This window comes from Budorcas taxicolor, unplaced genomic scaffold (genome assembly GCF_023091745.1).
Source record: "Budorcas taxicolor isolate Tak-1 unplaced genomic scaffold, Takin1.1 scaffold368, whole genome shotgun sequence".
NCBI lineage: Eukaryota > Metazoa > Chordata > Mammalia > Artiodactyla > Bovidae > Budorcas > Budorcas taxicolor.
Window position 1 is genome coordinate 76,172 of NW_026292209.1, and position 15,184 is coordinate 91,355.

The 15,184-nt window shown below is 40.0% G+C and overlaps 1 protein-coding gene across 2 annotated transcripts; it reads right to left on the reverse strand.

Annotated features, from left to right (window-relative positions):
* Positions 1–725: 725 nt before the first annotated feature.
* LOC128071348 (ras-related protein Rab-2B) lies at positions 726–15,131 on the reverse strand. 2 transcript variants are annotated; one of them, XR_008201830.1, is made up of 9 exons: positions 14,831–15,131; positions 14,539–14,610; positions 12,047–12,114; positions 8,223–8,305; positions 7,919–8,011; positions 3,830–3,941; positions 3,159–3,227; positions 2,148–2,353; positions 726–811 (listed from the first exon to the last, which is right to left on the reverse strand). XR_008201830.1 is itself a non-coding variant. In XM_052664225.1 (8 exons), exons 1-8 carry the CDS (start codon positions 14,874–14,876, stop codon positions 2,246–2,248), a joined length of 651 nt encoding a protein of 216 aa, XP_052520185.1. In that variant the 5' UTR covers positions 14,877–15,131; the 3' UTR covers positions 734–2,245. The 2 variants fall into 2 exon arrangements, 1 of the variants encoding a protein (XP_052520185.1); XM_052664225.1 differs by having other exon boundaries at positions 734–2,353.
* Between the last annotated feature and the right edge of the window lie 53 nt (positions 15,132–15,184).

Consider the following 15,184-nt stretch of genomic DNA (forward strand, 5'->3'; position numbering starts at 1 on the left):
ATGATTTCCAACTGTCCTGGGCTTCAAAAATCAACCAACTCTCATATTATAAACAGTATTCTTCACATGGGGGTGGGAGATGCATTTTCTGTAACTCCTCATGACCATTTCATTCAGAACATCAGCAGTAATCAACAAAGGTCATGAATTTGCCCAGATACTTTCATTTCTTATGCTTAAAACTGATGAAATACCTGAGTATAGAAGGTTATGAGTGGTTTTTGGATAATATGGGATTATCAGTTCAAGAGATACCCCATTTGAGTTGTTTACCATGTTAAAAAAAAAAATACACTCCAAAAGCAACAGCTCTAGACAGAATGCTATGTCTGATCAATGTTCTGATTCATCCTGATCACTAAAGGTTTCTTTGACTGATAGAGGAAAACTCCTGTACAGAAACCATAAAGTTTTATTTACTTATAATTCTGTCTCTGGTGTGAGCGGACTAGCCAAATTCAACAGCCTTAATCCTTTTCGGAATGAGGTAGGAGTTTTCAAAAACAAAACAAAACCAAACCTTAATCAAAGCAGTACTCCATATGCCTTCCAACTTCCTGTGATACAGTGTGAACTAATACTACTGCTACTGGGGGCAGAATCCAGTATAAAATGAATGTATCTCAAGAAGGCTTCTTCCAATACCTTTGATACAATTCCCTAGAAGAAGAGTATCTACTTATGTTTGAGATACAATCAGAAATGACACATGAAATGTGAGCAGCTTGGATACATGCATATATTTAATAATGAAACAATTTATCGACAACCAAAAAAAAAAAGAGAGAAAAAAATTCACAAGACCGCAGTGCTGTGGAAGAAAATGAGACATCAGTATAGCAACTGACCCAGAAGGCTGCATGATAAGTACAGCAAAGACAGACTTGACTAGGATAGTATTGTATGCTCTTCAAATGGAGAAGTATCCACTTATTTGACTGCTTGGAAGCAGGCAGCTTTATTGTATGCTGCATGGAATGGAGGCAAAGAGCCAGGGAAAGGACAGAGAGGAGAAGGAGAAGAGCAATAAAGAATTCAGGGTAAGCAGATGGAAGGGACTGAGATAGAATTACAAAGAGATGACTGTAAGGCTTTTGTTTCTTCTGCAGCCTAAAATAAACCTGTTCCAAGTCTTTGTCAGTCAAATTCACTGATCACACAAGTAGCACTAGGCACTGTGAAGGAATGGTGAAGGAACTGGTTTACAAAAGTCAAAGGATACCAGGGGTTCCTGCTCTCAAAGAGCTTACAACCTATATGAGGAGACAGGTTCCACACACAAAGCTACTATAAAACATATTTACAAAGTAACATAAATACAAATAAATATACATATGAATAAACAATATATGAAAGCTAAAAGGTACTGCGTCAATAATTGTTCAGAAGACCCTAGGTCAAAGAAGGCTTTCCGAAGGAAAAAAATGTGGACTTTGAGTATAACAGTAGTGTATAGTAGGGCATGTGCAAAGGCATAGAGTGGAAGCAAATATGTCGTGTACAGTAGGCAGATTAGCTTGATAGAAAGTCTAAATAGGTCTCCTTAAGAAGTGAGTGGGATAAAACAGTAAGAGTCTATTTGGTGAAAGATACTGACTTACCAATGTTAGGTCTGGTCCCTAAAACAAAACAAACAGGGAAAGATGTTTTCTTTAGGTAATGATAGGAAGTGGCTACAAGGCCAGGACCAACTCTACTACTCTCAAAAGTTTTGTAGTTACTCTCAAACAGAGAAACTAGAAATGGGATGGTGGAGAAGTATTCATCATCCTTGAGCAGTTCAACTAGAAGGAACTGCCTTCTGCAACAATTCTTATGTAGTGGCAAGTGAAAAACCTCAATGAAATCCCTAAACTGAGGACCTAAAACCCAAAGGGCAGCCAGATCCCAGTCACCTCAAGGGCTCAAGCAGAATGTCCTAGACCTTGTTACTAATTCTTGGTGGGGAGTAGATTGTGTCTGCTTATAAAAGAATTTATTTTTGAACTACCATGACAATCAGCTTTGATCCTAACATTTTACAAATTAAAACAGGAGGATGAGAAGAGCCCTAATCTATAGGGAATGCTCACGTCCCTGAAGAAGGACAGGTCAATAAGGGCCCAAATTCTCCCCTGGTCTTTAAGTGGAGAGGCAAAACATCACACCTTGAAAAGAGGCTTTTCCCAGCCAAAGACCTCTTTCTTTAAGCCTACTGATCTGAAGCTGTTCCAGGAAGGAAAAAAAAAGAGTCCAGGCCAGTTGTTCAGCAGCAGCCAGAGTCAGCCCCCATGTCATGAGAGCCCCGCTGGGAGGCACTGGGTCCCACTGGGGTTGAAATACACTGCTGGGGTCCAATCTTGATGCCATTTGCCTGTAAGAGAAAAGAGGCAATAGTTCCCACCTCAGTGTGAAAGTAAGTGGGAGAAAGGAGAGGGATAAAAGGAGAAATCATTAATTACAATTTCTAGAAGCAGGTATGGCCTTGGCAGGTAACCATGCGCCTTAGCCAGACTGCTGTGGAACAATAATCTGTGATGGTGAAGATAAAGTCACCAGCTGTGGTATTATAGATCACTGGAAGTGGCTTCTGTGCCCATTTTTAAAGTGACTGTTAAGTTACTTAAGTTTCATAGCTATGTGCAGAATCAGGATGTGATTGGTAAGAGTAGGTAAAACAGAAGTGGCAGCATATTAGCATATAATTCATTCCCCCCCGCCCCCCAAATGTGCTTTATAGAAATGACAAGCTAAGCAATTAAAAACCACACCTCCCCCATGCTTTGGAATAGTAAAAACCTGAGGTTGAGAGAAAAACCTCCCATAATGTATAAAGCTTTTAGATCAGTAATTAATAATCTCTTTAAATAGTCTTGGAGAAGGAAATGGCAACCCACTCCAGTACTCTTGCCTGGAAAATCCCATGGACAGAGGAGCCAGGTAGGCTACAGTCCATGAGGTCACAAAGAGTCGGACATGATTGAGTCACTTACTTCACTTCACTTCACTTCACTTTAAGCAGTCTGGGTCTCAGACTTGAGAAAAAAACAGACAAGCTATGCCAGTTCATATAGCTTCATATAGTATCATGTTAGACAGGAAGTGCTTATATTCTAGGAAGCATCCTATCCTGTTTAAAACAAAGCAAATTTAACTGTCAGCCCCTTACCCTATCTTACCTCATTGTGGACATCAAATAAACCCTGCTGGATCTTCCTATATATTTCTTTGGCTGTGTTAATGAAGGCCTGAAGGAGACATAAATCATAGTATTAGGCTCAAGTTTAGGTAGAGAAATTAGGAAAAGAGAATACAAATATTATGCCGATTTGGATTTCAAAAGTGAATTGGGAACCATTAGGAGAACTGAGTAAAAATATACAAGGTCCTCCAAAGGCCCTGTAAAAGCCATTCCAAACAATTTCAAATAGAACAAAGAGATTCTATGGTATTTTGGTATTGACACAAGATGTACCTAGGGTTCCCAGACTGGCACACTCTGCAAATAAAGCAAACATGCTCTCTTCTGACTCAGTTACTTAAGACAGATTCAACACCAGACTTAGGAATGACTAAGATGGAATTCATTAGTTCCCCCAACTAAGATGATTTACAAATAACGGTAGTGTCAATCCACACTACCAATTAATGTTACTTAATATAAAAGTAAAGCCTCAGGAATCAAGGAAAAACAAATGGAACAATTCCATTAAAGGGAGAGACATGGTCACTATGACCCCTGTTACCCATGTTTTAACAGGGGAGGAGAATTCTGAAGGGAAAAAAAAGGCAGGGACAAAGATACAGTGTAATCTCTGAAACGCTTTCCCTACTTTTTCCCAAATAGTACCTCCTCCACATTGCAGGCTGTTTTGGCTGAAGTCTCCATGAATATAAGTCCATGTTCCCGAGCAAAGGCTTCTCCTTCTTCTCTCTTCACATCCCTACGAGACTCTAAGTCACTGCAAGAGATTAATCATTAATTGGGGAGAAAACTAAAAAAAGATCCAAGTGAAAGAAGAAATTTATTCTAAAAGAATCCCACAGCTGTTTCAACTGCCAGTTAATCCATAAAGAATGCAGATCCTGAATGGTGTCCTTTTGTACAGGGTCGCTGATTTCTGTAGCCTCTGGGAAAATATTCTTCAGATCAGATTCTTGACAGCTGCTACACAGTTGAGGATAATGCCTTATCTCTTATTACAGAGAAAAGGGTTTATAAAAGGTTAGGCAAGCCCCATAGTTTCTCAAGGTCTATGCTGTAGTCTTTTTTGAAGGAGATCCAGTTAAACCAAAGGAAAGAAGAGGAAAGGGAAATTCCAGTTACTGGGGAGTAGAAAAGTCACATCGCATAGTGATAAGTGTCTTCCTCATTACCGGAATCAAGCCACAAGAGGAGACAGCAAGGAATAAGGAAAACCCAGTTGCCTTAACTCATTAGTATCATTATTAACATGTATAATAAACAGCAGCTTGCCACCAGGGAAATGAAGGATTCAGAGAAAATGATACGGGTAAAATTAGGTGATACTAAGAACAGAGCCGAGGATTGAGGAAGAATAACGAGGCATGGAAAAGACTATATGAAACACAGGATTTAAGGATGCAGAATAAGATTATGGTGAACTGTCCAATTTTCATTTTTCAAACTGGAAATTTTCATTTGGGAGGATTCCAGTTTTTCACCATGAAAAGAAAAAATCCAGGAGTAAGTCCACTAGAGAAAAAAAGTCTGCAAAACGTATACTTATTTTTCATGAGCTGTGTGAAGACCAAGGAAGAACTAACCCGAAATGGCAACAGTGCTAAATCTGAACATCTAGCCCAGACATACCTCTGAGTTCCAGATCTGTTTGTCCATTTGCCTGTTCATTTCTACTCATGTGTAAAAGGCACCTCAGATGTATATCAAAATGAAACATCATCTTTTCCCTTCAACCCAACTCTGTCCCACACTTCCACATGGCACAAGCCAAAAACCAAGGTTATTATTAACATTTTTTCCTTCTTCACACCAAATACCCAATTCACCCCAAAGCAAAGTATTTCCAAAATGTACCTTACAATCATCCTTTCTCTCTCTCTCCAGTGTCACTGACCTAGTCCAATCCACCACTTTCTCACTTGGACTGCTGCAGCTGAGATCCACATCAACCCTTGCTCCCCTCCAGATCTTTTAAAATCTGATCAAGCTACTTCTCTGCTTAAAACTCTTAAATGCTTCCTACTGTGTTTAGAATAAAATCCAGACTCCTCACTCAGGTCTGTAAGTGCCACAAGATCTGGCTCCTGCCTTCTTTTCCAACCTCGTCTTGTACCATTCCCCTCTGATTTAGTCTAACCACACCAGGTTTCTTTCAACATTATAAACTTATCATCAAGCTTCTTCCCAGTTTAAAGCTTTCACAGAGTTTCTTACCCCTATCTGACGCCTTTTCAAAAACTCTTTGCCCAGTGAACTCTAGCCCATCCTTCAGATTTCAGTTTAAATGACAACTCTAAATCAAAAGTAAGTACCCTGGGGCTTCCCTGGTGGTCCAGTGGTCCAACACAGGGGACACTGGTTTGATCCTTGGTCTGGGAAGATCACACATGCCTCAGAGCAGAGCAGCTAAGCCAGTGTGCCACCTGAGTTCATTTGCCACAACTACTGAAGCCTGCATGCCTTAGAGCCCGTGTTCCACAACAAGAGAAGCCACAAAATCAAGAAGCCTGCACACTGCAACTAGTGAGGAGCTCCCGCTCTCCAAAATTAGAGAAAGCCCACAAGCAGCAACTAAGACCCCAGACTCCTTTGTTCATGGGATTCTCTAAGCAAGAACATTGGAGTGGGTAGCCATTCCCTTCAGGGGATCTTCCTGACCCCGGGATCGAACCCTGACCTCCTCCATCCCAGGCGGATTCTTTACCATCTGAGTCACCAGGGAAACCCAAGTAAAATTATAAAAAATAAATAAGTATCCTGGTACTCTTTTTTATAGTGCCCTTTTTTCCCCCTTCACTGCATTTATCATAATTTGTAAACAGATACAAATCATTTTATGTTTAATATCTATGTCTCCACTAGTCTGTGAGCTCCGTGGGAATGAGGGCAGGATTTTGTTTTCACCTTGCCCACTCAGGGCCTACCACAATATCTAGGATGTAGTTAAGGTTTTTCACAAATTGGCTGAACCAATGAGTATAATTAGTCTGTGGTGGCTGAACCAATGAGTATAATCAGTCTGTGGCCACAGTTCTAGGTGCCACAGATTATTTGAAATACTCAAGGGAAACATAGCAACACTACATCAGAACACCACATAAATTGCTATTGTTCAGTTGCTAAGTCATATTTGACCCTTTTGTGACCCCATGGACTGTAGCCTGCCAGGCTCCTCTGTTCATGGGATTCCCCAAGGCAAGAACAATGGAGGGGGTTGCCATTTCCTTCTCCGGGGGATCTTCCCAATCCAGGGATAGAACCCTTGTCTCCTGCACTGGAAGGCAGATTCTTTACTATTGAGCCACCAGAGAAGCCCCCACATAAATACAAGCTTAATATAATTGGCAGTGTCAAAATCAGATCATGATAGATTCAACATTTGCACTTCTTTTTGAGGCTGCATTCTTGGCAGCTGCCGTGACAAAAAAGCAAACACTGCACAAAAATCAATTTGCAACAGAAAAAAGAGTGGTAGTGTCCAATGTTAACTCCAAGGTTCGACAAGCTGTGCTATGCCTGATAGGCATACACAGGTCATTAGCAAGTAATTACAGTGACTTAAGAATGAAATAAGAAATTCTTTTCCTTTTAATTCACGTTTTTTGTTTTTCAAACAGTTACTCAGTTGCTATGACAAAAATACCTGCTATTTTGTTTAGACCTAACTATTTAATAACAAAACTATCAAGTATGCCTTGTGGCCTATGGGTGCCTTAGAAAATTCATTAAGAATAACAAATGTTGCTAAGGATGGGGAGAACCTGGAATGCTTGTGCACTGACAGCAGTAATGTTAAGTAGTGCAGCCACTATGGAAAACAGTACAGCAGTACCTCCAAAAATTAAACAGAATTTCCATAAGATCCAGCAGTTCCACTTCTGGGCATATATTCTAAAGAACTGAAAGCAGGGCCCCAAGCAGATCTCTGTACACCCATGCTGACCAGCAGTACTATTCACAACAGTCAAAAGTAAGAAGCAACCAAAGTGTCCATCAATGGATAATAAAGAAAATGTGGTGAATACATCCAATGGATTACTATCTAACCTTAAAACAGAAGAAAATTCTGACACATGCTACAATATAGATAAACCTTGAGGATGTTATGCTAAACAAAAGCCAGGAACAAGAGGACAAATATTGTAAGTTTCCTAAAGTAGGCAGAAGAGACAGAAAGTAGAATGGTTACTGCTAGGGGCTAATGGGATGGGATCTTCCCTGATGGCTCAGCAGTAAAGAATCCACCCACAATGCAGGAGACGCAGTTTCAGTCCCTGGGTTGGGAAGATCCCCTGGAGAAGGGAACAGCAACCCACTCCAGTATTCTTGTCTGGGAAATACCACAGACAGAGGAGTCTGGCGGGCCACAGTCCATAGGGTCACAAAAGAGTTAGAAACAACTTGGCGACTAAACAACAATAGCGGGATGGGGAAGGTGAAATTAGTGTTTATGGGAACAGAGTTTCAGTTGAGGAAGATAAAAAATTTCTGGAGATAAATGGTGGTGATGGTTGTATAACAATGTGAATGTACTTAATGCCACAGAACTGTACACTTAAAAATGGTTAAAATGGTAAGTTTTATGTTACATATATTTTACTGCAATAAAAAAGCTTTTTTAAATTGAGATACTAACGAACCTAAACTAAAAAAGTTTAGGTCCCAAATAATTCAATATCCAAAGAGTACCTAGATGACGTCTAGTACTTGTTATTTATACAAATAAAAATTTACCTCTTATTCCCAATCAGCATGATAACCATGTTGGAACTAGAGTGCTGCCGGGCATCCTCTAACCATGAGGTCAGGTGGTTGAAGGTTTCACGCCTACAGCAGAAAAATTTCAAACATGGGTCAGAGGCCCATTTCAAAATGTCAAAGCATTTCCAAATGCATAGGAAAAGGGGGAAACTTATGTGTATAAAGAAAAATATAAAACAGGCAATTCCTCTTTAGCATTCTTACTAGATTCAATGGATTAAAAAGACTTTAAGAACAGAGGAAAGAGTCTCCCTCTCATGCAGCAGGTGTGACTCACCTTGTAATGTCGTACACCAGCAGTGCGCCGGCTGCTCCCCTGTAGTAGGAACGGGTGATAGAACGGAAGGATTCTTGTCCAGCCTTTTCCATCAACATGGCAACAACAAAAAAATCCCAACAAAACCAGGTTATTTGCAGAGAAGTTACTTGATCAGATGCCACTCTAACACAAAGGAGTTAATTTTACAAAAGAACTTCTATTAAGAAAAGAGAATTGGCGAAAAGAAAACCTGAATGCCCAGGAAGAAGTCCAGGTAGCAAATCAGTATCTTTCAGTGGGAGTACAGTTGGTATTTTGGGTGGCTCAATTCTTCCTGTGAGACTGTCCATTTAATTGCTGAATGTTTAGCATCCCTGGCTCCCTGTCACTGAATGTATTTACCCTATAATCAGTGTGACAAAGACATTTCCACACAATATCCCCTAGGAGAGAACTGGAAATACACTAGAAACTCAGAGTATTTTTCAGTCCCATATGATGTTGAACGTATCACCTTTGTTTTTTGTTTCTATTTTTGTTTCCACTCCTTTGTCTTAGAAAATTATCTTAGAATGACAATGCTCTATATAATAGAAGTTTCATTCCAATGGATCAAAGTAGAAAATTAGATACAAAGCACTATACTAACTGACCTTTAGTGACTGATAAAGGCAGGACGGGGCTTCCCAGATGGTGCTAATGGTAAAGAACCCTTCTGCCACTGCAGGAGACTTAGAGACGCGGGTTTGATCCCTGAATGGGAAGATCCCCTGGAGGAGGACATGGCAATCCACTCCAGTATTCTTGCCTGGAGAATCCGATGGACAGAGGAGCCTGGTGGGCTACAGTCCACAGGGTCACAAAGCGCTGGACATGACTGAAGTGACTTAGCATACACATACGCAAAGGCAGGACTACCAAGATGTCCCTTACTGGGATCCTGTCACAGCAAACAGGAATAATGACTAGGGAAAGCAGTCCAGGGCCCAGGACAGCGCTGTCCTAAAACAAATTCAAGTTTATTCTCTACTTTCATTTCCAATGGGGGCCAAGATACTAAGATTTATTTATAATTGAGCAATTTACTAATGCCCCATATACAGGATACTTTTGCTTTCTTGATGGAACAGGTTTTTGGGGAGGACAAGTTTCATCAAAGGAAGCAAAATCATCTAAATATGAATTCCCTGCGCATTGACTCTATTCTATCAGAAAAGTTTTCACATTCTTGAAATTGCTTATCCTTCTGTCCCGACATAAAGATTAGGATGGGAGACTTTAAGATTGTTCTTAAAGATAGGGAAACTAAGATCTGGACATGGGAAAATAAATAGCTTTTATACAATATACCAACAATAACATTCATGATACTAATAATTAACAAAAATGTGAAAAATTAGGCTCAAAGGTCAGTTCAGTAACTGGCCAAAAGTTAAAAATTCTATAAACACCAAATCCATAATTTAAATGTAGGAGCTTAGTATAATACTCCATAGCAAAAAAGTCTGTTTTCTTAAACATTATGTCACATAATCTAAAGCCAGGTTTAAGGTCAGAAGACTGTTCTAGTACACTAGTTCTAGGTTACATTTCCAACAGTACAAGAATCTCTTACTGCAACAATCTTATTGCATACCTGATAGAACATTAAAATCCAAAAGTAATTCTAAAGAACTTTGTTGGTAATATTAACCACACTTTAAGATCTAAAACATATGTTTTCCCTCCAAGAGCTCACTTAAATTTTATTTTTTTCCCTAATAGCTTTATGTCTTAAAGCATTTGATTCCTGGTTGGCTTCTAACTTACACTTTTTCCTCCTCTGCTATGGTTGAAAGCCTTCTCCTTCCTCAAGTCCTTCCAAGAGCTAAAAGGGAAGTCTGAGGGAGGCCTGTGTGATGGTTGAATCAACAGAAGCATTTAACTTTTGCAAATGAAAACACTTTCAGTGTGCTATCACAAATGATTTTTGAAATCAAATCACTTTACTTCTTAATCTCAATCAATTTCCTGAACCAAAGTTTGCTAGGCACTAAGTTAGAAAGAGACTTCTCTGGTGGTCCAGTGGCTAAGACTCTGAGCTCCCAATGCAGGGGGCCAGAGTTTGATCCCTGGCCAGGGAACTAGATCCCACATACTGCAACTAAAGATCCTGCTGCTGTAACTAAGAGCCAGTGCAGTCAAATAAATGAATAAAAATAAATATTTTTTTAAAAAAGCTAGAAAGAGTGAGCCATTCAATTTGAGATGATCTGCATCAGTCTGAGGTATCTTTGTCCATCTCCTGTTTAACAAAAAAAAATCCGAAGCAGCAAAGAATTAAGATGGAGATAAAGAGAATTAAGTTTTCTCATTTCCCCCAAATGGAAGCATCACATTATATATAATTTCAAGATATATAAAGTATCCATTTCTACAAAATCAGACAGGCTTATTTCTTAAGAATCAAAATGCATTCCAAAGTAAGATGCAAATGAATCTGGGATTTTTTTTTTTTTTTGGCCATGCTGTATGACTTGTGGGATAGTAGTTCCTTGACCAGGGATCAAACCTTTATGCTGCCCTTGCAGTGAAAGCTCCAAGTCCTAACCACTGGACTGCTAGGAAATTCCTGAATTTGGGATTATTTAATCAATATATTTACCAAAGCAAACTCATATATACTTGGATTATTTGAAACAAAAAGACATGGTATTCAGAATTTGTAACTGTAACAGATGGAAGTGAAAGCTTTCCTGTCTCTTTGATTTCACTAGACCTCCTCTGACCTCTGTATGCAGGTCAAAACAGAACAGTTAAAACCAGACATGGAACGACGGACTGGTTCCAGTTTGGGCAAGAAGTATGTCAAGGCTGTATATTCCCATTTTATTTAACTTATATGCAGAGTACATCATGCGAAATGCCAGGCTGGATGAAGCACAAGCTAGAATCAAGATTGCCGGGAAAAATATCAATAACCTTAGATACGCGGACAACACCATTCTTATGGCAGAAGAGCGAAGAAGAACTAAAGAGTCTCTTGATGAAAGTCAAAGAGGACAGTGAAAAAGCTGGCTTAAAACTCAACATTCAAAAACTAAGATCATGGCATCCAGTCCCATCATTTCATGGCAAGTAGATGGGGATACAATGGAAACAGTGACAGACTTTATTTTCTTGGGCTTCAAAATCACTGCTTATGGTGACTGCAGCCATGAAATTAAAAGATGCTTGCTCCTTGCAAGAAAAGCTATGACCAACCTAGAAAGCATGTTAAAAAGCAGAGATATTACTTTGCCAATAAAAGTCCGTCTAGTCAGAGCTTTGGTTTTTCCAGTACTCATGTATGGATGTGAGAGTTGGACTATAAAGAAAGCTAAGTGCTAAAGAATTAATACTTTTTAACTGTGGTGTTGGAGAAGACTCTTGAGAGTCCCTTGGATTGCAAGGAGATCCAACCAGTCCATCCTAAAGGAAATCAGTCCTGAATATTCATTGCAAGGACTGATGCTGAAGCTGAAGCTCCAATACTTTTGTCACCTGATGCGAAGAACTAACTCACTGGAAAAGACCCTGATGCTGGGAAAGATGTAAGAGGAGAAGGGGATGACAGAGGATGAGATGGTTGGATGGCATCACTGACTCGATGGACATGAGTTTGAGCAGGTTCCAGTTATTGGTGATGGACAGGGAAGCCTGACATGCTGCAGTCCATGGCGTCGCAAACAGTTGGACATGACTGAGTGACTGAACTGAACTGAACTCTGACCTCCATCCTTAGCTCCTCCGTCATAGCCCTTTATCCCTGCATCAGCCTTTACTGTTATATTTGGGACTAAAGTATTTTTGTTTTCTCTTACCGTATCCCAGATTTGCAGTTTGATTTGTTTTCCATCAATGTTGACCATACGGGCCCCAAACTCCACACCTGTCAGTGAAAACCGAAAGAATGTGATTCTCATGAACAACCATGGTGACAAGAGGTTCATGCTTGTCCTCATTGTGCTAATGACTCATCCTCCGCACTTGGTGCCACTAAGCCCATTACAGTTCCCTATTTGCTCCAATTAATTTTGTGCTCCTTAAAGTTTTATCTTTTGGAATTAAAAACTGTGTTCCAGGTGACAACCACCTCAGGAATATAACTGAAAAGCATATATGGGCATAAAAATTAATTAAGAAATCAAATAGAAAAAGTGAATGAATTTTTAGAATTATTGTTTAATGCTTAAATTTGATTAAGAAATGTTTAATTTGTAACTAAAAAACTTCTAAATTTTTTGAAAATATTTCTTAATATTTTCCCAAAGTCACTCTCTAGTCCTCTATATGAAACAATAAATACTTGCTTTTGCAATTTTAGATTTTTTTTTTTAGAAAAGCACCTATCTAAGGATAGGTTCTCAAGAATGAAACATTTCAGATCTCCAATAATTCCAAGAGTTCACCAGAAAACAGCATGCCTCACAGGGGTTTGGAAACAGATAGTCCGAATAAAGGTTTTAGTTTACCTGCATTCAACTTCTATCTTCTATCAAGGTAATGTCAGGACAAAACTTAAAAATCGAAGATCACTTACATTAAAAATACTTGATTGTAAGTCAAACAATTTGCCCTATTTTCTATCTTTACACAGTACTTTACTCCAGGAATTCTGATCTGCAGGTAAGAAACAGCACTAATCTAGCTTCTGCTATTCAGGGGCCCCAGGCACAATATATCCAGAATCTCTCTCAACTCTATAAAGTTTTACAGTCAATAAGCAGATTTAAAAAATTGTTTCTTACTACTCTAGACTGCATCATCAAGAATAATGATAGTTACTAAAAAAAAAAGTCACTAATTTTGTTTTCTTTCTGGACAAGAGGAATGGAGTTTCAATGGTGAAGAATTAAAAAATACAACTTCTGTCCCCTTTTATGCAACTTCCTCTAATTATGAAGAAATCTTCTTATTTTGTGCACATTTTATAGCCAACTGCCTTGTTTATCTTGGTATAGAAGACTGAATTCAGAAAGAAACAGGGCATATATTGGACTCTGGGAAAACTTGATTGATCACTTCATTTTGCTACTTTGAAACCTGTCATTTGCTCCCATTACCTTTAGGTGTGTCAAAACTCATCTCTCCCCTTCCCCACCCCAGATGTTCTCTACTCTTACTTCTTGTCACTCTTCTCTTTAAATTCCATGGTCAAGCCATATTAAATTACTTTCAGTTTTCCAGATTAGCCTGAACTTTGTTATTCCTGAGCCCTTGCACCTGTTTTTCCCTCTTGGCCTGATCACTTTTCTCTCATCTTCCACAACCTCTTCGCTTGGCTAGTTCCTTCTCGTGCTTCCATTTTCAGCTTTTCCTGATAGATGTGGCAGCCTCTTATCCCCTTTTGCAATAGTAATTTATTCATTGGTATCTGCCCCCAGCCTCACCTCACCTCCTACACTGGAGCTTTCAATGTAGGCATGTTTGCCTTGTTAAGCACTGTATCACTTAGCACCTAGCACATTGTGGTTGTACACAATAGTCATTTACAAAAGTATTTTCCTGTTGATACTAAATCCTTTTCTAACCACTTTAGGTATTTGGCGCTGAATAAGTACTTTGGGATCAGTAGTAGCTTCAGATTTCCATAATGTGGGACTTGGAAGTGGCAATATAGTAAGAATGGGAGCTAGGGATTTTACTCTGAAACTGCACCTGCATGGCAAGAAGGCTAGTTTTATGTATATAATCTTTATTTGGGTTGGAGTTATGGAGATTATGGGGAATGGGTTGTTAAAACTCAGCAGGTCGTCCCATATCACAAATTTGTGGAAGATGTTCACATTTCCCACGCTTACCAGAGAGTTCTTGAAACTCATGATTATCATATCTTTTCTTTAAAACAAAACTTACCAGTTTCATGTACCTTTTATTCTAGGTCTGGGATGGCTCTTCCATTTGCTTCCTCCTCTCCAACACACACACAAAATCTATACTGTAGTGATTACTTTGAAAAAGTAATGAGGTTCACACTACTTTACCGCAGAGTAAGGCGAGTTTTTGAATTAACAGTACGTTTCCGTAGGATTTTACATAAACATACAAATCACATTTGTTAAAAAAAAAAAAAAAATCCTAAGGCAACTAACCCATACCTCATGGTCATCTCTAAATCTAGTCACCTTTCAATTACCTACTCCCCATTACACTACTGCCCATTTCTCAGCATTTAGTCATTCTTCACTTAACATAACTTTGGACTAACCCAAAAATAGGAAGACGTAACTTTTCTACTTCGAACACTAAAGCTGCTAACTTTCTATTTTAGTCAGATTTCATAATCTATTCTACGAGAGGTATATGCGCTTACCTATTGTGAGGTCGTGGACAGGTTGGAATCGCTTGTCTGTAAACTGCAGGAGGAGACATGACTTCCCCACACCTGAAAGAAGACGCGTGCGTTAGGAGTTAGGCAGTGAGAACAGACCAGTGTCGGGGCGTCCAGGACTGGGGAAGGGGAGCCCCGAGCCCCGCCCCCGGCGGCCCGCCCCGCCCCCCGCTTCACTTAATCGCCCAGCCCACTAAATGAGCCCCGCCCCCAAACCCCGACTTGGGTGTTTCGGATCCCCGCCCCAGCTTGAGGATTGTCGCCCGCGGGTTACCTGTGTCTCCGATGATGATGTACTTGAAGAGATAAGCATAAGTCATGGTCCCTTTTCCTCTGGATTCCGGGTCCGCCCGACTTCTACAGCCACTTACCTCCGGCCTCTCTAGCCGCTCAATCTATCGACCTCCGGCCCCTCTAGCCCAGTTAACGTCTCTATTGCTCTCCCTCGAAATCCCGTTTCGGTCGGAGCGACGGTAATACCCAGATACCACCTCCGGGGACGCCTCTAACACTCCTACATGCCATTATCCCACCAAGCTCCAGGAGGCGATAGCTAGCCTGTCAGTCCGCTCGGCCTTCCCGGGCCTGACTCGCAGCGGCCCCAAGGCGCTCCTTCCAATCAGCGGAG